This window comes from Quercus robur, chromosome 8, assembly GCF_932294415.1.
Source record: "Quercus robur chromosome 8, dhQueRobu3.1, whole genome shotgun sequence".
NCBI classification, from domain to species: Eukaryota; Viridiplantae; Streptophyta; class Magnoliopsida; order Fagales; family Fagaceae; genus Quercus; species Quercus robur.
The window spans coordinates 26,432,470-26,455,283 of NC_065541.1; the positions used below are offsets into that span (position 1 = coordinate 26,432,470).

The 22,814-nt window shown below is 35.2% G+C and overlaps 2 protein-coding genes across 2 annotated transcripts; one reads left to right on the forward strand and one right to left on the reverse strand.

The window, feature by feature from the left end:
- The first annotated feature begins 8,935 nt into the window (after positions 1-8,935).
- Positions 8,936-10,619, forward strand: LOC126693953 (uncharacterized). Its single transcript, XM_050390002.1, has 2 exons — positions 8,936-9,501; positions 10,508-10,619. The coding sequence occupies exons 1-2, from the start codon at positions 8,983-8,985 to the stop codon at positions 10,556-10,558; spliced, it is 570 nt and encodes a 189-aa protein (XP_050245959.1). The 5' UTR covers positions 8,936-8,982; the 3' UTR covers positions 10,559-10,619.
- A 6,768-nt stretch (positions 10,620-17,387) lies between these two features.
- Positions 17,388-21,117, reverse strand: LOC126695110 (bidirectional sugar transporter SWEET2). Its single transcript, XM_050391743.1, has 7 exons — positions 20,652-21,117; positions 19,238-19,274; positions 18,884-19,100; positions 18,627-18,785; positions 18,407-18,526; positions 18,118-18,253; positions 17,388-17,821 (listed from the first exon to the last, which is right to left on the reverse strand). The coding sequence occupies exons 1-6, from the start codon at positions 20,704-20,706 to the stop codon at positions 18,140-18,142; spliced, it is 702 nt and encodes a 233-aa protein (XP_050247700.1). The 5' UTR covers positions 20,707-21,117; the 3' UTR covers positions 17,388-17,821; positions 18,118-18,139.
- Positions 21,118-22,814: the final 1,697 nt, after the last annotated feature.

Sequence of the window (22,814 nt, forward strand, 5' to 3'; positions counted from 1 at the left end):
TAATTACTTCCATCAAAATATGGAGGTGCATTAAGGGATTGAGACCTATCCATCTCAAAAAGAGAGTCAAGGATCACACAATGGTAATGAAACCAAACAGATGTGTACCCGCTCTGATACCAATTGAAAGTTCAAAAACGTGTACAAAAACACTTTTGAACGTTTAGACCCCCAAAAACTAATTTAATCAACACACGCAATATGTTAAACAACTAGTGTGCGGAAACTTAACATATGCTATAATAAGGAATTGATTAAACAACTATCTAAGCCACAACAAAATAAACCACAGCAGATAATGTAAAGGCAGAGATAGAGAGGAAGGAAGATGCAAACACAGAGATAACACCAGATATGTTATCGAAGAGGAAACCGAAGACCTCGGCGAAAAACCTCTCCGCCGCCCTCCAAGCGGTGATCAATCCACTAGAAAATACAGTTGGGATACAAGGACAGCAATAGACCCTCCAAGCCTAATCTACCCAATGCACCTAAGCCCTCCAAGCTTCTTGCTCCAACGAGGTTGCGCCGAACCTTTTTCTTTTCTAGCTTTCCGGATTCCGCTACTACACCGTAGCATCAACCAATGAAGATTGGCTCCTTCCTAACTGCTTCCCAGAACTCCAAACGTCTGTCTCACAGGGATGATAATGGTGAGAACCAGGTTTGGTATAATGCCTCTCAAGGATTTGACAATGGAGAGGAAGAGAGTGAGGGAATTTGATGAGACTCTAAGGTAGAGATTGTGGGTGAAACAATCTGGTTTTCCTTTAGGGTTTCTCTCTCAAAATTCTCTCTGGAAGCTCTCTTTCAATCGTGGGTTAAAAGGGTATTTATACTGGAGTGAAGAGGAATGCGAAACGTCAGGTTTTTCCAAAACAGGGGTGGCTCGCGGCTTGACCTCGCGGCTTGACTAAGTCGCGAGTTCCAGTCGCGAGTTAACCGTATGGCCAGTTGTCCTGTTTTGTCCTGTAGTGCTCCAGCTAGCATGACTGTTCATCTTCCAGCATGCTTGGCACGTGTGCATCTTCTGGTGGGGTGAAGCCGCGAGTCCACCCGCGAGTCCCAGCCGCGACACTCTGTTTTCTTGCACACTCTTGAGCAATCTTCACACTATCTCACTCACTACCCTTACAACAATCCCACCTAAATACAGGGTTACTAAATGCTGAATTACAAGCAAATTTGGCACGGAATAAAGCCAATTAGATGGTTGAATAAATTCAACCTTACAGGTTCGCAGATTGCCAACCAACTCTGTCAAAGGAATTTTGTCAATATCCTTCAATTCCTCAATCGCAGTGATCTTGGCATGAAATCTCTTTAGTAGAAATCTAAGCACCTTTCTAACAATCTTAGGTTCAGGAATGGTTTCCCCAAGATTAAAGGCTAAGTTCATTATGTCCTTTAGCTTGGCATAGAACTCATCAAATGACTCATTTTCCTCCATCTTAATCACTTCAAAGCTAGTGGTAAGCCTTCGAAGCTTCGAATCCTTGATAGCCTTGGTTCCTTCATAGGTTGTCTGGAGGATAATCCATGCTTCCTTTGCAGTTTCAGTAAATGATATCTTCTTGAACTCCTTATTCATGACTGCACTGAATAAAGCATTCAATGCCCTGCTATTGAAGTTAGCCACCTTAATCTTAGCATCATCCCAATTGGTCGAGGCTTCCTTCGGCTTGGTCCAGCCTATCTCCACAGCTTGCCACACATTTTCATCTAATGACTGCAAGAAATCTCTCATGCATACTTTCTGTAAGGTTGAATTTATTCAACCATCTAATTGGCTTTATTCCGTGCCAAATTTGCTTGTAATTCAGCATTTAGTAACCCTGTATTTAGGTGGGATTGTTGTAAGGGTAGTGAGTGAGATAGTGTGAAGATTGCTCAAGAGTGTGCAAGAAAACAGAGAGTCGCGGCTGGGACTCGCGACTGGACTCGCGGCTTCAACCCACCAGAAGATGCACACGTGCCAAGCATGCTGGAAGATGAACAGTCATGCTAGCTGGAGCACTACAGGACAAAACAGGACAACTGGCCATACGGTTAACTCGCGACTGGAACTCGCGACTTAGTCAAGTCGCGAGGTCAAGCCGCGAGCCACCCCTGTTTTGGAAAAACCTGACGTTTCGCATTCCACTCCTCTTCAGTATAAATACCCTTTTAACCCACGATTGAAAGAGAGCTTCCAGAGAGAATTTTGAGAGAGAAACCCTAAAGAAAAACCAGATTGTTTTACCCACAATCTCTACCTTAGAGTCTCATCAAAATCCCTCACTCTCTTCCTCTCCATTGTCAAATCCTTGAGAGGCCATTATACCAAACCTGGTTCTCACCATTATCATCTCTGTGAGACAGACGTTTGGAGTTCTGGGAAGCAGTTAGGAAGGAGCCAATCTTTATTGGTTGATGCTACGGTGTAGTAGCGGAATCCGGAAAGCTAGAAAAGAAAAAGGTTCGGCGCAACCTCGTTGGAGCAAGAAGCTTGGAGGGCTTAGGTGCATTGGGTAGATTAGGCTTGGAGGGTCTATTGCTGTCCTTGTATCCCAACTGTATTTTCTAGTGGATTGATTACCGCTTGGAGGGCGGCGGAGAGGTTTTTCGCCGAGGTCTTCGGTTTCCTCTTCGATAACATATCTGGTGTTATCGCTGTGTTTGCATCTTCCTTCCTCTCTATCTCTGCCTTTACATTAATCTGCTGTGGTTTATTTTTGATGTGGCTTAGATAGTTGTTTAATCATTCCATGTTATAGCATATGTTAAGTTTCCGCACACTAGTTGTTTAACATATTTGATCTCTCTACTGTGTAGTTCTAAGTTGGGCCTTTGGTGTCCCTCATTGTTATTTTCTGACCATACTCATCCAGCTGTTAGGGTTTCTTCATTGTTCCTACATTTTCACTAACCCACTGCTGATATAGTCTGTTGGATTGTGTTTTTGTCATTTCCCTTGTTTCTAATACAGACTGGTCATGTCTCCATTCAAAAAGGCTGCTGTGAAAGGAGGTTCTTCCAAAGGGAAGGAACCCGTAATTGATGTTGATGAAGACACACCTCTCCCGAAAGTGACTCGCTCTTCATCACAGCGATTCGATCCCAATAAGTTCAGATCCTATTCAGCATATCAGTCATATGAGAACTTCTTTCTTCATGCCACACCACTACTAGAGAGAGCAGTGGATCTGCCTTCACTTCATAACACTGACATCCCGATATGCTTTGCTCACAAGGATTGGAATTACCTTCTCTCGGATCCGGATATCGTGTATGAAGAGTTGGTTAAAGAATTTTATGCTAATGCAATTGTGGAGGGAGATGAAATTAAGTGCTGGGTTCGGCAAAAGAGCTTTTCTGTCTCTCCTACATACCTGGCAGAAATTCTTCACATCAACAGACCCATTTTTCGTCATTCACCGGTCTATGATGATCTATGTCCTGATGAGGAGCTTCTCAAACAAAGTCTTGGTCAAGACTTGGAATTCTCGCCAAATGGAAAATCCATCAGTGTTTCCTCCCTTTCTCCGAAACTGCGAGTGCTTACAATTGTGATGTTTCACAATTTGTACCCTTTGTCAAGTACTGGGTATATGAATCTCAGACGTGCTTTGTTTCTTCATGATCTGGTTTCTGATGAAGAAATTGACATTTGTGCTCACATCTTTCATGTTTTGCGCAAAACAGTTCTTCGCAGTGAGTCTCGGATCTGTATTCCTTTCTGCAGTCTCATTTCACGGATCTTGAAGCTCAAGGGGATCTATCCATCGACTGATGAGTCTCCTATCCCCAAACCGAGTCCGATCAACATGCGTACATACAATGCAAGTGTTGGACATAGTCGGAAGAGAGCCAAACCAGAAACTTCTGCATCTCACAGTGACTCTCAGTTCAGCAATCTCTCCCTCGATGAGAAACTTGATCGCATTGTTTCCTCTGTCCACGAGGTGAATACAAAGATGTCTGGACTCACTGCTTCTCTACACCATCAAAGCAACCGATGGGACATGAAGTTTACTTCTCTTCAGACTCAGTTGGATCAGATTCAGAGAAAACTAGAAGAGGATGACTAGCCTATTCCATGACAAAAAGGGGGAGTGATAGGCATAATCAGAGGGGGAGGATATTACCCTAAGGGGGAAGGTCACTATCTAAGGGGGAGTGTCTTTATTTTTTGTTTCCTTCTTCTCTTTAAGTTGATATATTATGTTTTGTAAAACTGTTATTCAGGTATTTGTTGGTTTGTACCCATATGCTTTTGTAAGCTTTGAGGGTTTATGTTTTATGCATAGTTTGTAGGCCTTGTGGTATGTACCATGCTTAAGTGCAGCCTTTATGCTATGTGAAATCAGTATTTTAAATCTAAATGTTCTGCATTGTGGTTTATGTACTGTCACTCTTGTGCCCTTGTAGGATTGTTCCTAGATGCATATGCCATGTGTGCTATGCATTGGTTGAGTGTTGAGCATACAAGTGTCTTGCCTTGTGCTTGTTAACTTGTATGTCTTTGTGTTCATTCCAAGTGTGAATGAACACTGTGATCACTACTTTGTGGTGTTCACTTGGTTGATCAAGCCATGGTTTGTTCATTAACTCCATCTTATGCTTGATCTCTTTTTGCCTGTTTCATATGCATTAATAATTTTCTGCTTACAATGATCATGGTGTATTGTTGTGTTTCAGGAGTTTATATTCATATGATTCAAGTGCTTCACAGCTTCTAGAATTAGGTGTGAGTGAGTTTTGATCAACTGTTCCCAACTCACATGTTAAGTCTAGAGTCTGTTTTAGGGTTTTGTCACGGAATAGCCAAAGGGGGAGATTGTAAGGTTGAATTTATTCAACCATCTAATTGGCTTTATTCCGTGCCAAATTTGCTTGTAATTCAGCATTTAGTAACCCTGTATTTAGGTGGGATTGTTGTAAGGGTAGTGAGTGAGATAGTGTGAAGATTGCTCAAGAGTGTGCAAGAAAACAGAGAGTCGCGGCTGGGACTCGCGACTGGACTCGCGGCTTCAACCCGCCAGAAGATGCACACGTGCCAAGCATGCTGGAAGATGAACAGTCATGCTAGCTGGAGCACTACAGGACAAAACAGGACAACTGGCCATACAGTTAACTCGCGACTGGAACTCGCGACTTAGTCAAGTCGCGAGGTCAAGCCGCGAGCCACCCCTGTTTTGGAAAAACCTGACGTTTCGCATTCCACTCCTCTTCAGTATAAATACCCTTTTAACCCACGATTGAAAGAGAGCTTCCAGAGAGAATTTTGAGAGAGAAACCCTAAAGAAAAACCAGATTGTTTTACCCACAATCTCTACCTTAGAGTCTCATCAAAATCCCTCACTCTCTTCCTCTCCATTGTCAAATCCTTGAGAGGCCATTATACCAAACCTGGTTCTCACCATTATCATCTCTGTGAGACAGACGTTTGGAGTTCTGGGAAGCAGTTAGGAAGGAGCCAATCTTTATTGGTTGATGCTACGGTGTAGTAGCGGAATCCGGAAAGCTAGAAAAGAAAAAAGTTCGGCGCAACCTCGTTGGAGCAAGAAGCTTGGAGGGCTTAGGTGCATTGGGTAGATTAGGCTTGGAGGGTCTATTGCTGTCCTTGTATCCCAACTGTATTTTCTAGTGGATTGATTACCGCTTGGAGGGCGGCGGAGAGGTTTTTCGCCGAGGTCTTCGGTTTCCTCTTCGATAACATATCTGGTGTTATCGCTGTGTTTGCATCTTCCTTCCTCTCTATCTCTGCCTTTACATTAATCTGCTGTGGTTTATTTTTGATGTGGCTTAGATAGTTGTTTAATCATTCCATGTTATAGCATATGTTAAGTTTCCGCACACTAGTTGTTTAACATATTGCATGTGTTGATTAAGTTGGTTTTTGGGGGTCCAAACGTTCAAAAGTGTTTTTGTACACGTTTTTGAACTTTCACTTTCTAATATGCATAGTTAATGCCATCAAATAAAGGAGGTATAATGAGAGGTTGTCCTCTATCCATGACAAACAGGGGTCAATGGATCATACAACAAATATTAAAACCTAATTAGAGTGTGCCTGCTCTGATACCACTTGATAGGCTAAGAATGTATTGACCCCTTTGTGATGAATTAACTAATTAATTAGCCAAGTTAATTAATTAATTCAATTAGCATGCTGTGCCTGCTCTGATACCACTTGATAGGCTAAGAATGTATTGACCCCTTTGTGATGAATTAACTAATTAATTAGCCAAGTTAATTAATTAATTCAATTAGCATGCAATAAGCATGGTAGCACAAACAAATCACCAACTAAGTTAAAATGCAACGAAACATAAATTGATACGGTGATTTGTTTACGAATGGGGAAAACTTACATAGCAAAAACCCCACCGGGTGATTTTAAGGTCACCACTCCCGAAAATTCACTATTATCACAACAAGCAGTTACAAGTAAAGAAATCACAGTACCTTATACCAACCTACAGTTGAACCCTTACCCCAATACCCAATTGGACTTGTTTTGTAGTGACAATCTCTCATTTTCAATGCCCGGCTCCCAGTACGTGACTAACCAATTCGATGTGTGGATCCTAGTACACGGCTTACTTACTAACTTGAGAAAGATGTTGGCTACAAAGTTTTTCAGTTTATTAACACGATAGTCACAAAGCTCCTTGGTTACAAAACCCTACAATGTACAAGCACAACAGCTTCTTGAATAGAAAGATGAACTAAGGCATATGTCTCCAGTTTACAATATGCTTGTGAAAAACTTTTGCATTGAGTTGCATCAACTTTGACGGCCCTTAAAACAATCCTTATATATGTTTAGGTTGTGAGAAAAGAAAGCCCAAACATCTATTCACGGATTGGAGTGAAATCAGATCTGAAAAACTGATTTTCTTAAACCTCGATAGATAACCTATCTATCGAGCAACTGTGGAGCATTGAGCTGAAATAGCTTTTTTAAACCTCGATAGATACTAGTTGTTGAGCTAGTTGTCGAGATTTAAAATCTTGCACTTCTTCACTTGTTTCTTGGACAAACTTGCATGGTTTTAACACTTAAACTTGAATCCTTGTTCCTTGAAGTATTAAACACATCCTAGATCTATCCAATTACAAGTAAAGTGCGTTTTGTCAAAAGATTAGCCAATTCTATATTGACATATGTTCCTAACAATGATTCACATATGTCCTCACAATCACCTTGGCCAATTAATTTGAATAGATTAAATAACCTTTCAATTTTAGATTGGGTGAATATGATTTTGTACCCTGAAGACTTGATGGGTTTAAACACTGAAGAATTCATAAATTTCCAACTATTTGCTGCAATTGTCTGTGACCACCTGTGGATGATCAGAAACAAAGTAAGGATAGAGGAAGTCAAAAGCAACCCTATGGAGATTGCAAGACAAATATTGATATCTTTTGAAGAGCACAAACAAGCATGGAGAGAAGTGATTAAAAAACCATCTAGAGACCCAAAATGGTATCCTCCACCCATAGATTAGGATAAATTGAATTTTGATGCAACTAATAGATAAGGATATAGCTTTGTGGCTGTGGTGAGCAGAGACCATAAAGGGAATCTTATCGAGGCCCACTAAGCAAATTAGTCTAGGAAGTTCTATTCGTGGTGAAGCTGAGGCAGCTTGGTGTGCTATCCGTAGAGCAACAGCTAAGGGATTCCATGGAATAATTATAGAAGGAGATGCGTGGAATATAATAGAGCCTCTGCAAAAATCAAGCATATCCCGTCATTGGAGCATCAAAGCTATATTTAAGGATATTCTTAATTTAACAAAATCTTTTGTAAATGTAAATTTCTCTTATGTGCATAGAGTTGGCAACGTGTCTGCCCATCTTTTGCACAATGAACTGCTCTTTTGTTATAAATTGGGCTAGTGCCCACCTCCCTGTCGCCTTGAATTGTCCAAGTTTTGGATAGAGCTGGATCCAGGCCTAGCTCTTCTGAGTGTTCTCTTCTTTTTCTTGGTCAATAAAGAATTTATTCGGCCAAAAAATAAATGAAGTGGTTGACAACTTGGAAGCATTTACTACAAATTTAGATTATGAAATGTTGTTTGACAGCCAAGCAATTAGTAGTCCATAATTGTCTGCAACAGCCAGTTCACGTTCACTGCCACAATGAGTCAAAAAAAGGCTATGTTTGCCCCGATGTAAAATGTTTTTCAAGTATGAATTTTTTTAGGTGAAAATATTTTTTGGAAAAGAAAATATTTTCTGTTGTTTGGTTATGTTTTGGAAATACACTGGAAAATGATTTCCAATATTTGGTTTGCACGTAAATGGTTATTGAAAAATATGTATAATCCGGCAAATAGCTCTCTCTCTCTCTCTCTCTCTATATGTAAAATGGTTGAAAGTAAAATAAAAGTGTAAAGCAATTTACACTCCCACCCTCTATTTTACGGTCAAACGTATTTTCCGATCCACCTAAACATCAAGTCAGGTGTAAAATATTTTTTGTATATGTTTTTCACATTAAATAAACACAGCCAAATTCTAGACCAATCTTAACTAGCAAAAAATGCAAAAATGACAAAAAGGCAGAGAGAGAGAGAGAGAGAGAGAGAGAGAGAGAGAGAGAGAGAGAGAGAGAGAGAGAGAGAGAGAGAGAGAGAGAGAGAAGTGGCAGAGATTTTATAAATTAGAACCTTGAATCAAAATAAATAAATAAAATAAGAACCTTGTATAACCCGTGACCGTGTATTATTATTAGTTTCAAACGGTGAGATTCTCCAACGGCATCAAAACATTAAGGCCCGTAGATTTATAGGCCCAATTAGCGGTGGACCTCACGTGAACCTCGACAACCCAACGATAGTAATAACAATACCAAATACCATGCATATTTATTTCAATTTGCGTTTACTTTCCAAATATAGCTAACACTTACACTACTTCATTTGGATTGCATTGTGTTAGTGGTGTACTATTTAATTTGTTACACAATAAAAACACAATCTAGGCATGGAAGCTTTGTGGAATTTAGAGGACAAACTGAAGCTTTCAACTCAAGAAGCAGTTATCCTATTTGTGTGCACTGCTTTTGCTCTCATCGCTCTCTGCACCGCAACAATACTAAAGAAGAAGGCTAAAAGAAAGCAACTTCCTAGGCATGACATGGTCACAATAAATGACTCCAATATGATAGAGAAATGGCCTGTGGAGCCAAGTTGTGGTAATTGGGTTTCGATCAAGAGGCTGTTAATGGGGTCTATGCGGTGGAGTAGAGCAAACAAGTGGGGTGAATTAGAAACGTGTAATATTGGAAGTTGGAGAGAGGGTCCAACACCACTTCTTGGGTTGAGAAGGTGTGAATTTGATGTGGGTTGGCAAAGCCATAACACTTTGTCACCACTCTGGCAAAGGCCAATACTTATGGGAGAGAAGTGTGAGCTTCCTAGGTTTAGTGGGCTTATTCTTTATGATGAACAAGGCCAGCTACTTAGCGAGTCCCAATCATGCAAGGAAAACACTCATCAACAGGTAATTAAATCATTGTACCATATATGTGTTGCTTAATTTTTTTTTTTTTTTTTTTGAGAAACGTTGCTTAATTTATTTGATAACACATTGCTGCATTCCTGTCCTACATTAGATTGAGACAATAAATATAAATTTTTAGTCCCATTTTGATTGTCTCATTTTATGTTTCATTAATCACAATTTGTCACATGTTATTTATTTATTTTTTTTTTTTTATAAAATCAATAATTCTACATGCACAAAGAATTTCAAATCTGTCAAGGTCGCAAGTTTTTATTGGTAGGTAAAAAAAGTAATGTTAGTGATATGGCAAAATGAAAACTAGTAAAAGTTTGTTAACTCGACCATTGTAAATGATTTGTGAAAAAGAAAAAAAAAAAATCAAACACATGACATATTGCATTTTGTTAAACATAAAAGAGAACATTAAAAGTGGGACAAAAAAATCGTTCAATTGAGAAAATCACATATTGGATAAGTTGGTTGTTTTTAATTTATATTAGACCTTAATGATATGCTTATATCAATTAATATGGTATGCCTAGCAATAATGACATCCTTTCTACTATCTCATGTCTGTGATTTGAATTTCATCTCTCCTTTCCCTTCTCCCTTCCATACTATCTACTAGTGAGAAAATATTTATATATAGATAGTGCAAAATCATGCATGATACACAAATGGAGTGAAGAAGGTGTTTGATTGCCAAAGAAAAGTTGAGAAAAGGTATGGGCAATCTTATAACCAATTGGAAGATGGTTTCTCTTCTATTTTTACTCTACTTTTCCCAAAATTTGCCCCTAAAGTTGTCCTGGCAATCAAATTGGGAGATACGAGTGTAACCTTTTGTCATGTTGAGGGATTTATTTGATGAGTGTGGAACGAGTCGAGTTTTGTAAAATTCCTGTGATCAACTTGCTCTTAAAATTGCACGAGACTCAAGATAGAGCTGGCCTTACTAATTTTGGAGGATTTTGTTGTTCACTTGGTTTCCGCTTTTGTATAGGTACTAAAACCTGCTGCTGCGGAGAGAACTACGCTGAGAGACATGCTGTAATTTCTTTTTCTAACTTTTAAATAGTTGTAACAAAAAGATAGTGGAAATTTCCGTTGACTGTGGCCTGGGTTTTATTTGCAATGCCGCAACACAATTATCACTTTACTTTCCGCAAATTTTTCGTCCCCAATTTCATCCAATTTGCTTTGGTAAATAATTAGATGCATGATCACCAAAGTACCTTGCTTTTACGCATATGTCTAAGATACTCCACGTTTATGCGTTACATACAAAAGAATCTCATACAAACATACTAAAAGCCGTCTTAATTAATATGTCAAGAGCCTTGTTATTCAATTAGCATATCCTGGTGTTTTTAATGGAAATATTCAAAGTTCTCCACGTTTTATTGTAGTCTATAATTACCAAATTATCACCCAAAAAAAAAAAATCGTTTTAATATATATGGAAAGACGGGAATTCTAGTCAACTCAATAGGTAAAAGTTTTTGTAGTTGAATAAAGAATTTAAGTTCGGATTTTGTTTACACTAAAAACTAATTGATCATTAACTTGATAATAAAAAGCATTAATTATCATGAAACATATGTGATATGTGATAGGATCAAATCCAATCTTTTGATCCTAACATATCCATCAAAAGATATAATGTATGGAAAGGCCACCATAAACATAAAAACACTTATGAGGTATTGAACCCATTCGAAACAAACTTACCTGCAGGCCGAGAAAGAGAGAAATGGTCAACTAGGCAAATGAACATGAAGATGCACTTAGAAAATACAAAATCCCTTTTTAGTAAATTTATAATGATCAAAGGAAGATGAGAAGCTTCGTACATAATTAATGGACATCCGTTGAAGCCAATCTTCCAAAAGAAGTTACATATGATCCAAGAAATACGGTACCCATTTCATTGTTTTGACTTTGACCTTGAATTATTATTATTTTTAATGACTTGTCGTTTTGGAAGATATTTTTTTTTTTCCCTGTTCTATTCAGATCTTAAAAATGAACCAAAACAATATTTTCTTTTGTTTGGTTTACATGAAAAATCATTAATATTTTTTAATTTCAAATAATTATACAAAAAAAAAAAAAAAAACTTTAATTAACGAAAACACACACCAAATTGGAAAAAAAAAAAATTGTTCTTTGAGCTATCAAAAAGCCTCAAATTGAAAACATGTCTCAAACTCAAAATGTGCAAAAAAATAAATAAATAAACTATGTAGAAAAGCAACACAAGTTTAAGTAGAAAATGTCATTTGGAAAAAAGTTAAAAATTCGGTGAACATTGATCAATCATAGTCTATGGTGTGTTTGTGGGGAGAGAAAGAGAGAGGCTAAGAGAAAAAAGTTACTATTAGGAGAGTTTTGTGGAATAAAGTTTATTTCTAAAATTGTTTTTGCTTAAAAAAAAAAAAAAAATTCAACTTATTGAGCTGAGATATGCTATATCCACAAACATTTTCACAACAAATCATAGGTGGTTAGTTGTTATTGGATATATCATTCCTCTATTGAGCTTGTTTTTGTTAAAAGATTTTTTGTTGACATGTGATTAAACACACATATGGTCGAAGAAATATGGCAAGATGGAATCCATTTTGAGGGTTTGGCTTTGTATCCTATATTTTTTGTTGACATGTGATAAAAGATTTTTTTTTTCTTGTATCTAAATATGTGCATGGTATTACGTCATTTAAAATGTTAAATAATGTGGTATTATGTGATGCCACAAATTGACTAGATATTGATTAAGTGTGTATTGTGTGGGTATGTGCTGAATCTCATGTCAGGCATATAGTGGGTTGATTTGGCCTTTATAAACAACTATAAGAAGCAATTGTGACTAGACATGCCCTTTTTGGGTACACGTGTGAATGACGAAAAAAATGAGTAGTTAATATGATACAGTTGAACTCGTATCTTTAGAGTTTGGGTCTTTTGAGTTAAGTGCGTCTCTATATGTTATACTAACTACTCAATAAGTCTTCCCAATGTGTTTATCTCCCCAGCAAGTGTTATCAGAGCTCATGATGGCATGTGGCAAAGATGGCAAGGTTAAGGTTATTAAGGTCCCTTTTGCAATTGGAGCAGAGACGAGGTGTGTGTACTTTGAGCCCTTTTGCAAATGAAGCTTATGGAGAGACATAGACTCACACGTCAGGGGGAGATTGTTGGTGTATATGTGTGAGTGAAGTCTCACTTTAAATAATAATAAAAAGAATGAGTGGTTAAAATAATATAGTTGAGTTCATACTCATTGGGCTAAGGCCTTTTAGATTAAATGTGTTTCTATATATTATATTAATTACTCATGGAATCTCCCTAAGGTGTTTATCTTCCGGACACAATGTAGGTGTGGCTAGTGCTTTATCTTAGGTCGCTACAAATAGTATCGGAACTAGATTGGTATCCCCCTATGGACTTGGGGATACTTCCTCAGAAAATAGGCCCTGACGAGGAAGTCAGGGATATAAGTTGGAAGATTATATTGGATATATGTTGAGATAATTCTATAAACAACTAAAAGAAGTCTTAATTGTGACTAGATTAATCCTTTTGGGTGTGGCTAACAATTTTTCTTGATTATGCACTAGATTTACTTTTAGATTGAAATGCATCATACTTCTTCAGCAAAAGTCAGACACAGTACATTGTTTTGGAGTGACATCAACCATTGAAAAAACAAAAGGGTAAAAAAGAAGAAGAATAAAGGAGTTTAACACAACCCATAAAAAATAAATAAATAAATAAATAAAAAAAAGCATTGATGCCAAATTTCTCACTTTTGCCCTCGTTGACGATTGGAATTGGCTGGTAATCTAGTTGATACAATTTAGTTTTGTGCTTTATGTTGTTATTTTTTTTTTTATTCTCATTGGTTTTTAAATGTTATATTATTGCATTATAAAGATAGTATATAAAAATATAATATTACTTTATTACATAGCATAATTAAAATAATATCGTGTTTTTTGCTTTACATTTCATTTTTACTATTTTTCTTCTCATCTTATTTTATTCAACATTTAACTTTAGCAACATCCTCCATATCATAATTATTTATATTCTATCTCATCTCTTTTAAAAATTAAAAATATAATATTTTTTTAAAATTCAATAAATAAAAATTGTTCTTATAAAGTCTTCCCATTAAATGTTACAATGCATCAATGGAAAAATGAAATACAAAACAAATATCAATTTAGAAACACTCAATTAAAAAAAATAATAGAATAAAAAATTTTCTTATAAAGTAGTCCCATAAAACGTTACAATGCATCAATAAAAAAAGAGAATACAAAACACATGCTATTTTAGAAACACTAAATAATAATAATAATAATAATAATATCAAACCAAACATATCATAAAATAAACTAATAGTAGAGAGAGAGAGAGAGAGAGAGAGAGAGAGAGAGAGAGAGAGAGAGAGAGATCAAACATCAATTAAATAAATTAATTAGTAACTGTTAATTGGAAAACAAAGAGGCTAACAGCTAAAGGAGTAAAAAAATTAATTAAAGATGAACTTACGAATGTTATTAAAAACTTTACAATGCAAATAAATAAATCATTAAATTCACTTAATTAAATCATATAATCAACAATTAATTACAATCGTACAAAATTTAAACTTGAAACTAATCAAACTCTAATCTAGAAAATCATATTTATTATCAAAACTAAAAGGAAGACGTTCTTCAGTAATAATAGAAATATATAAGAAATAAAGATAAAAATTTTCGAAATCCTTTTTTTGACATTTCATTTAACATTATTTATAAATTATATATATAAAAAAAATCCTTAAATGCTTATATTCTTCACACACCAACAACTTTTAAAATCTAATGAAATGTTCTAAGAATTTAACTCTCATTTAATGCCTCTATTATAAAAATCACCAACCAGTAAAATATGATAATAGTAAGAAACGGTATAAATGAGATTACGAAAAAACTAATTAGCCACTATTATTATAGAATAAATATCTTTTTTTTATGCATCTAAGAAAATGAAATGTATAGAGTTTACTTATTAAGGTATATGTAAAGATTCACGTTAAAAAAATATTTAAAGGTTTTTTTAAGAAAAAAAAGTATATGTAAGGTTTTTATTAACTTAAAAGATAATAAAAAACCAATTTTTAATTACTACAATTGTCGCTACTATATAAATCACACACAACACTATATTTAATTACATAAACTACAGAGTTAGGCCATTTTAGATATATACCACCATATTCAACTTATAAATTGCAATCCAAATCAATCATAAAATTACGCAATCAAAGCCTGAACATGTAACATGAATTATCTTCTGAATTATTCCTTGGAATTTCACAATTATCGAAAGAAAATTGCCAAATTTAATTTTTAGAAAACATCAAGACAAGGTGAATTTTAATTTTTTTTTTTTTATAACTTCCATAGAAAAATATATTACCCACATTATTTCAACCCTTACGGAAAAGAAGGTTTACATGTAGCATGGAAAATGTGTTTAATTGACTTAGAGATGTAAAAATTAGTCAATTGACTATGGTAGAATTAAGGTTTCAAATTTTAAATAAAACAATTCTACAATAATAAAAAATTATCTTGTGATAAATATGATTATGAAATTCATTACTTTTCATTAAATTAGTTCAAATTACAAAATAATAATAATAATGAGACCGCCTTAAAAAATAATCACACGCAACACACGGGTCCACAACTAGTTATAATAAGAGATAATTACAGTAAACCCACCTGTGGTATAGCCTGTTTTCACTTTGCCTACCCGTGGTTTAAAACTTTACACTTTACCCCACCTGAGGTTAGTTCTGTTAGCCTTCCGTAACCCACCTCTCCATTTGCCATTAGAGAAACACATTTTTAGGCAAAAACAAATATAACAAGAATAAAAAAGTTAGGGTTTCTCATTGCTCATGAACTTCAATGAGAACAAAGTGGATGAACAACACACTAATCAAATGACTCAATAAAATTATTTTTAATCTATGACAATATCAACAATTTCACAACAACTCAAAATTTTGAACCAAATTTTACAAGACCAACATCTCAAAACAACCAGCAATGTTATCAATAAAGAGAGAGTGAGATAGAGATAAGCCAACAACTGAAGTGTGAGGTATAGAAAAATCCAGCCGTGGGTTTGGATCATGGTAGATCAGCCATGGGTTTGGTGTCGTGGTGGTGGCTTCTAGGTGCTAGATTGGAATGTAAGACAGGGAGAGAAATTTAGCAACATGTTTTGAGAGTGGGTTTGGTTTCTTACTGTTATGGATTGACCTTGATCTCAACTTGTCCCTTTCCTAATTTTTGGTCTTTTCTGCACAGCCAAACACCACCAAGGAAAGAAAGAAAGGAACCTTCCAACTTAGAAGTCAAGTATATAAATACAATAAACCTATCAACCAATCCCAAGCATGGTTGAACTAAGATTCAACTGTGATTAACTTTGTCTTGTATAAATGCGAAGCGATAGAAGTTAAAATTGGAATTAAAAAAAAAAAAAAAAAAAGTCGAATAAGACGCCGAAGAGGGTAGAGCTTGCCAAATGCATGAGATTCTGAGAACCAAACTCGCAGACTGCACTCCCGCTTTGACTTCTACCACCCAAACCCACTTTCACACTTTCCTTCACCTACCACCCCACAAAAATCATTAGTCTCTCAAGGAAGGTTGTGTTGAAGAGGGGGACAAAGATTTGACAGCAAGTGGATTACCCAAGTTCAGATATTAAAATTCATGTGCCTCTCTGCTTTTAAAATTTCTAACTTTTTGATTCTTGTTATATTTGTTTTTGTCTAAAAATGTGTTTTTCTATCGGCAAGTGAAGAGGTGGGTTACGGAAGATTAACAGAACTAACCTTAAGTGGAAAAAGTGTAAAGTTTTAAACCACGAGTAAGCAAAGTGAAAACAGGTCATACCCTAGGTGTATTTATTGTACTTATCCCTTATAATAATGAATAATGCACACAATTAATATCAGACACATACTCACACAAATAATATATAAATTTATAATGAAAAGATAATTAACAAACGCTCACGTTTTACTCTTAGAATAGAGATACTAATTGTCATATAGGAAAAAGAGATTCATGAGAGAGAGAGAGAGAGAGAGATTTGTGCTATATATTGTTGGTCGGTATTAGGATGAGTTGATTTGCATTGTTGTTTGGTTTTGGACTCGTCTAATCTGTGTCAAAGTGTGTAAGATTTAAGTCAAGGTGTGCAAAACTATTTTTAAAGGTAAAGTAAACTAATAAAAAATATTTTGTATATATATATATATATATTTTTTTTTTTTTAAGTTAGGGGGCTAAAATAAACCCCTAAAGAACAAGTAATGCCGCACCTACTTGAAAGTTTTATGAATTTCACTTTCTTCCACTCACTTTCTTACTTTCTTATAGTCAATCTATTGTTTCTTTTTTATTTATTTATTTATTATTTAAAAACAAACACACACTCAAGGGAGAGAAGATGGGTTTCTAATCTAAAAACGCACCACACACTCCACTCAAAAACTAATGGTAACTTTTTAAGCCATGTCATTCTTTTTATTGATGCTCTAGACAGTTCATAGATTTGAAAATTACATAGTTATCATCTAGGTCTTGAGGCACAAATAAATTACAGCTACCTAAAGCTCATCAAACCTTTAACGCAAAAAATAGTAGTCATTGCATGGTGATGATAATCAACAATTTAACATGTTAGGCATATCATTCAGGATCTTGCAAGTAATTTCAGAACTGGAGCTTTCTGAAGCCCAAAACCGAATAGCAAGGCAATCAAGAGAGGTATAAGCATATATAATTGGCAAGCAGTTAATCTGCAATAAAATGTTATACGTAGCAGTCACTTGAGAAGGAAAAAGGGAAAACAACAGTGCAAGCTGATAAAGCCATATCAAAAAAGGGCTTTACAGGTTTAGACATTTCTTTGGCAATTGCAATCAGCCATCTATGAAGTACTGCTGATTTGATGGTCTTTTTATACACATTTTGAAACCACATATTTATATAGAAACACATTTAGGGGGAAAAGAGAATAAGAAAAGGAAACAAAAGACAGGGTGATTCAAATATACATACATACATATGTATATGGATGCTCAAACACACAAGGACAGAGAGAGACAGTGGGGGAAGGAAGCAGGTTGATTGGCTCAAGAAATGGCTTTAGTTTCAAGTTGGAACTTTCACCGTTCTTTATTTCAAGCAGTTTGCCTTCTTATTTCTTGTACAAAAACAGCATCGGCTTTCACCTATTAATAATAAAAAAATCAGATCCCACTAATGCAATTATTAAACTGCAAATAAAATTTACAAGCACACATTTGTGCTAAGAGAAGCAGTTTGCTTCTGTGTGTGGAACAAGAGGAGCATAACACCCATTTGATTGGACAGTAAATTTGATCACTCCGAAAGTTCTTTCTTGTCCACACAAGGAAAGAGTAGAGCAGGGCTTCCCATCACAGTAATACCACAGAGAATAGAATCATCTCACATGATAAAAACAATGACCTAATCACTCAAGCAAAAACAATGCATGTGTCGTTACCTTTGCCTGTCATCATAGCTACTCATCCATATGACACTATCAAAGGTTCTCTGGAATCCTCTCTTGATCTGTTGCTATAGTAGAAGTACAACACCAATTGTATAATCCCCAAAATGGTTCCAATCCCATTGGGGACCTGAAATTCGTACAGAAATAAAATATTTACTCGTGGGAAAATACACAAGCCCACATATAAAAAACTGAACTGGTAAAGTATTGGTATCAAAGAAATTAGAAAATACAGAGACAGAGAGAGAGAGGAGCAAACAATGTGCTGAGGGAAGCTTACATAAATGAATGGATCATAATTAAACAGTCCATATAGAAAGAAACATGAGCTCATTAGGAAGGTGGAAAGGGAGAGATAAAATGGCATAAATTCTACACTCTTTGTCCGGATCACCAAATTCTGAAGGATATAACAACAAACAAAAAGTAATCAAAAGTTGAGCAATTAAAGAGACAACATTTCTAGCAAAAGGTATGCAAATGCCTGATATAAAACTTACAATTATAAACAATGGAGAAGCAAACATTGACACAAGGGAAGCACCACTCAGTGATCCAACAAAGATCCACCGCATCATATGGTCAATCATTTGCAAGCTTCCAGCCACTACAATTGCAAACAACACAAAAACTGCCAGCAACAAACCAAGCATCCTCAACTGCCAGCAACATTTAAGGGGAAAGTGAATGACAGCGTAGAATTAGACAAAAGGCTTTCAGGAATTTCATCATCATATTAAGTTTGCGTGTATTTAACCTTTTTCACTTTCTCAGCATATACTATGAAGATTATAATGTAGATCATCTGAAAAACTGCACCGATTGAATTGACAGTTGTAACCAATACATTGTCAGAAGATATGAGGGGGGTGCCGTACCACATGCAGAGCAAGCAATTCAAAAGAGCATATATATACGGCAGCCCTGAGAACTGTTCTGTTGACTGGTTTCTGATAATTCTCCTAAAAGTGGGCCTGAATTTTTTTTTGTTATTGGGGGGAGGGGGGTAAAAAAACTAGTTAGGGGATGAAATATAATATAATCTATATGCTCCTCTTTCTCCTCTTAAAAGTCTTATAAAACAGGAAGACTATTCAGGTCTGAAACTTACATAGGTGATACAAACAACCCAAAAGCAAAGATGTTCCCTGCAACAAATAAATGTGTATATTAACATATCATAATTCTAAGATATTAACCATTATATTCCAATTTTTTTATGATTAGAGCAACAAAAGAATTAATCTCATAAAATACAATCTTTCATAACTATCTTGAATGTTGTAGTTAAGAGCCAATTAAAATTTTGACGGTTACCTACCCCTCCACACACACAAATCTCTGATGGTTCCAAATTTGTTAGAATAAAAGCATATCTGTTTCCTTTTCTAAAATGCACTGCTTCTCTTATTCCCATATTCATTTGTAAATATACTCAAATTTCCAGCCTAATTCTTGGGAATAATATTGACATTAAACAAGCCCCAGAGCCCAAATTTCCTAAAGGAGTGTCTAAACATGACTCCCCTCAGCACTTGCCAAAAGTGCATATGAAAGCAACCCCAGTGCAGCATGTATTTGAAGTGAAACTATAGTAAAACTTGTATATCAAATGAAACATTCCTTATGTACCAATGCTTTCAGTAGCCAATAGAGATGCACTAATCCTACATTTCAGAACTCTAGTGCTTCATAAGAAGGTAAAAAAAAGAAAAAAGAAAAAGAGAAGAACACATGTTCAGCTTCTAGACTAAGCCACAGAATTCAATACCCACATTGGGCTCTAATTTTACTAGCTCATAATTGCTAGATGGATTCTTTTTATCAGTGCAATATAACTACTTCTTCCTTTTAGAAGCCAACAACTCTAGCATATGACTCTCAAAATCATGCAAGGTACTAGTACTTAAGAAAGCTGAATCAAAGGGTACAAAGATCAGTAGTTTTTTTTTTTTGCTTTCAAATACCAAAATCAGGATAAATATTTGGATTATGCTAATAACAGAAAACATAATGTGCACTCCCACAACTACGGGCAACTCTTAAAAGATTCTTCTGAAATTATCAACCGCTTTATTCATCTTTCAACAAAACCCCAAGAAGGTTCGATAAGTTTCTTAACAAAATGTCTAATGAATATCGATATTCCTATTCTTCAATTTATGTTAAGAATGCAAGAAAAAACTAGAACTAAAGCCATTAGAACAATAACCAATACGTTTCTTAATGATAGGAATTCCCAATTCCAGAAAATTAAAACTTGGTCTTTGTTCATGTAATTTTAAAAAAATTAAAAAAAAAAAAAAAATTTTGAAGCAGGTAGAACAGGAACCAATGGATTCCATAGAAAAATGGTGTGTTATCTTTGTTTTGGGAAAAAGGCATTGTTGCTGTTGTTTTAATGTGACTCTCTTTGGTTTAAAGCCAAAAGAAAAGAAAAATTCCCAAAACCAATAATTCAGCTAAGTTATCACAATGGAAAGAAAAACCCAGAAAATACAAAGAGAGTAATAGAAGAATAATACCTGCGACTCCAGCTGCATCCTTGCAAATTGCAAGAACAGAAGACGAACTAATCATCAATAAATAAATAAATAAATAATTCAAAAGCAACGCACCCAACAAACGATCAACCAAACCAAACCCAAATGTTTATATCATTATCACATTTCCAACCCCCACCCCCCTCTTTCAAATATATCCTCTCTCTCTCTCCACGTTTATAAAAAATTATAATGGCATCATGCCAATTGCAAGCAACTTGAAAACGAAATAGTAATATAAATTAGGCCGCCTGTCGCCCTTTTTTCTTATTTGTGTTTTTTGGGAATGAATATGTTGTTGGGTATGGAGCTTATTTTCTTGGTCTTCTATTCTAGTGCGGATAGAAATTTTTGTGAAATTGAGCGTAAAAAAGATTATTTATTTTTAATAATTTGATAAAAAAAAAAAAAGAATTCTAGATTGAAAAGATTAGGAAGTGGAGATGAACAAACAGAACATTTGAAAAACAGCGGGTTTGTTAGTGGTTTTTTTCTTTTTCTATTTTTAACATATCTCACATTTATTAAATATTAATACCAATAATGTAATATCATTCAATATCAAATAATTTTTTTAATTATTTAATAGCAAATAGACAAGAGGTGCTAAGCTGGCATGATACCCGGATGAGGTGATAATATTAATACATATATGCGAGGAGTTGACTTATAGGCGCCAACGACTTGTCCTTCTAATCCACTCCTAACTAACTCATATCAGATCTGACTCAACAGGAAATGATGGAGATTTTTTTTATTATTTAAAATTCTATAAGAAAATTTTATTACAAAATAAATAAATAAATATTATCCACGAGGTCCTCGAGGAGGAATCTCCCTTTTATTATTTTTTAATTTTCTTCTTCTACCTACTTGTATCTCATAGTCAGTGATTGAATTTTGTAATCAATATTAAGGAAAAGTAAATGGATTTGTGTCGTTAATTATGTATGAAAATATTTTGAGACCTTTTTTTTTTTTTTTTTTTCTTCATCACCTTTTAACATTTAAACTGAAATGGTTCTCTAAAATACATTTACCAATTTATTTTTTGGGCAAATCATTTACCAAATAAAGTTGACAAAATATTCAGGCCAATTTTTATATAAAGATTGCGAACATATGGAATTGTTAGTGAATTTGCTTGATTAAAACTTTAGATAGAAAGAAAAATATAATTTTCTATTTCTTTACAAAATTAATCCTCTGCATCCAATTGTTGCCTTTTCCAATTATATATATATATATATATATATACACGAAAGTTCGAATTTGTGTGAAAACACAATATTTTGTTTAGACCCCCAAATTAAAATTACGATTAGATTTTTTTACTCTAACTTAGACTAAGTGTGGAATAAGAGTAAATGAGCGTTAACAACCGATAACACTACCGTAAGCTATATTTATCTATTATCAACGATATAAAGTAAAGTTTAAGAGTAGGGAAGAGAGATGCAAACACAAAATAACATCAAGACATGTTATCAAAAAGGAAACTAAAGAACTTGGCGAAAAACTTCTCTGCGACCCTCCAAGTCGAAATCGATCCACTAGAGAATAAAGTTGGAGTACGCGAATAACAAAAGACCCTCCAAGCCTAGTCTACCCAATGTACTTGAGCCCTCCAAACTCCTACTACCAACAGACTTCTCAGAATCATGTCTTATCTAGCTTTTCGAATCCTGCAATATGCCTGATTGCATCCACCAAGCCTCACCGGCTTCTTTTGGTGAAATCCCCAAAACTTCCAAAACACTCTCTACACTCTGAAAATGTGTGGGTTGTGTTTGGTTACAAATCTCATTTCAAGATATGACAATGGGAGAGGGAAGGAAAAGATGCTAGAATGATTTCTCACTAAGAATGAGTAGCTCTCTCTCTAAAAGATAGGTGTGTGTGTGTATTGTAGAAAACCTATCTAGGGTTTTTCTCTCTAAATTGGCCTCTCATACTTTTGTGGGTAATGAAGGTATATATAATATGAGTGAAGGATAAGAAAGTCACACTTAAAAATCCTACAAGTAGAACATTTTGCGAGTATTTCACGGAAAGGCCTTACTCGTGAGACACTAGCAAAATCGACGGCCTGGCATGACTTTTCAGCTTCTAGCATGTGCTTTTCACGTGACTCTTTTGCGGGTA

Coding starts and splice junctions, on each gene's coding strand:
- LOC126695110 (XM_050391743.1), bottom strand. CDS start 20,706: ATGATTAGTTCGTCTTCTGTTCTTGCAATTTGCAAGGATGCAGCTGGA. Junction 19,101..19,237: donor GGGTTGTTTGTATCACCTAT/GTAAGTTTCAGA, acceptor AAAAAAATTCAG/GCCCACTTTTAGGAGAATTA. Junction 18,786..18,883: donor ATGCTGAGAAAGTGAAAAAG/GTTAAATACACG, acceptor TGTTGCTGGCAG/TTGAGGATGCTTGGTTTGTT.
- LOC126693953 (XM_050390002.1), top strand. CDS start 8,983: ATGGAAGCTTTGTGGAATTTAGAGGACAAACTGAAGCTTTCAACTCAA. Junction 9,502..10,507: donor AGGAAAACACTCATCAACAG/GTAATTAAATCA, acceptor GCTTTTGTATAG/GTACTAAAACCTGCTGCTGC.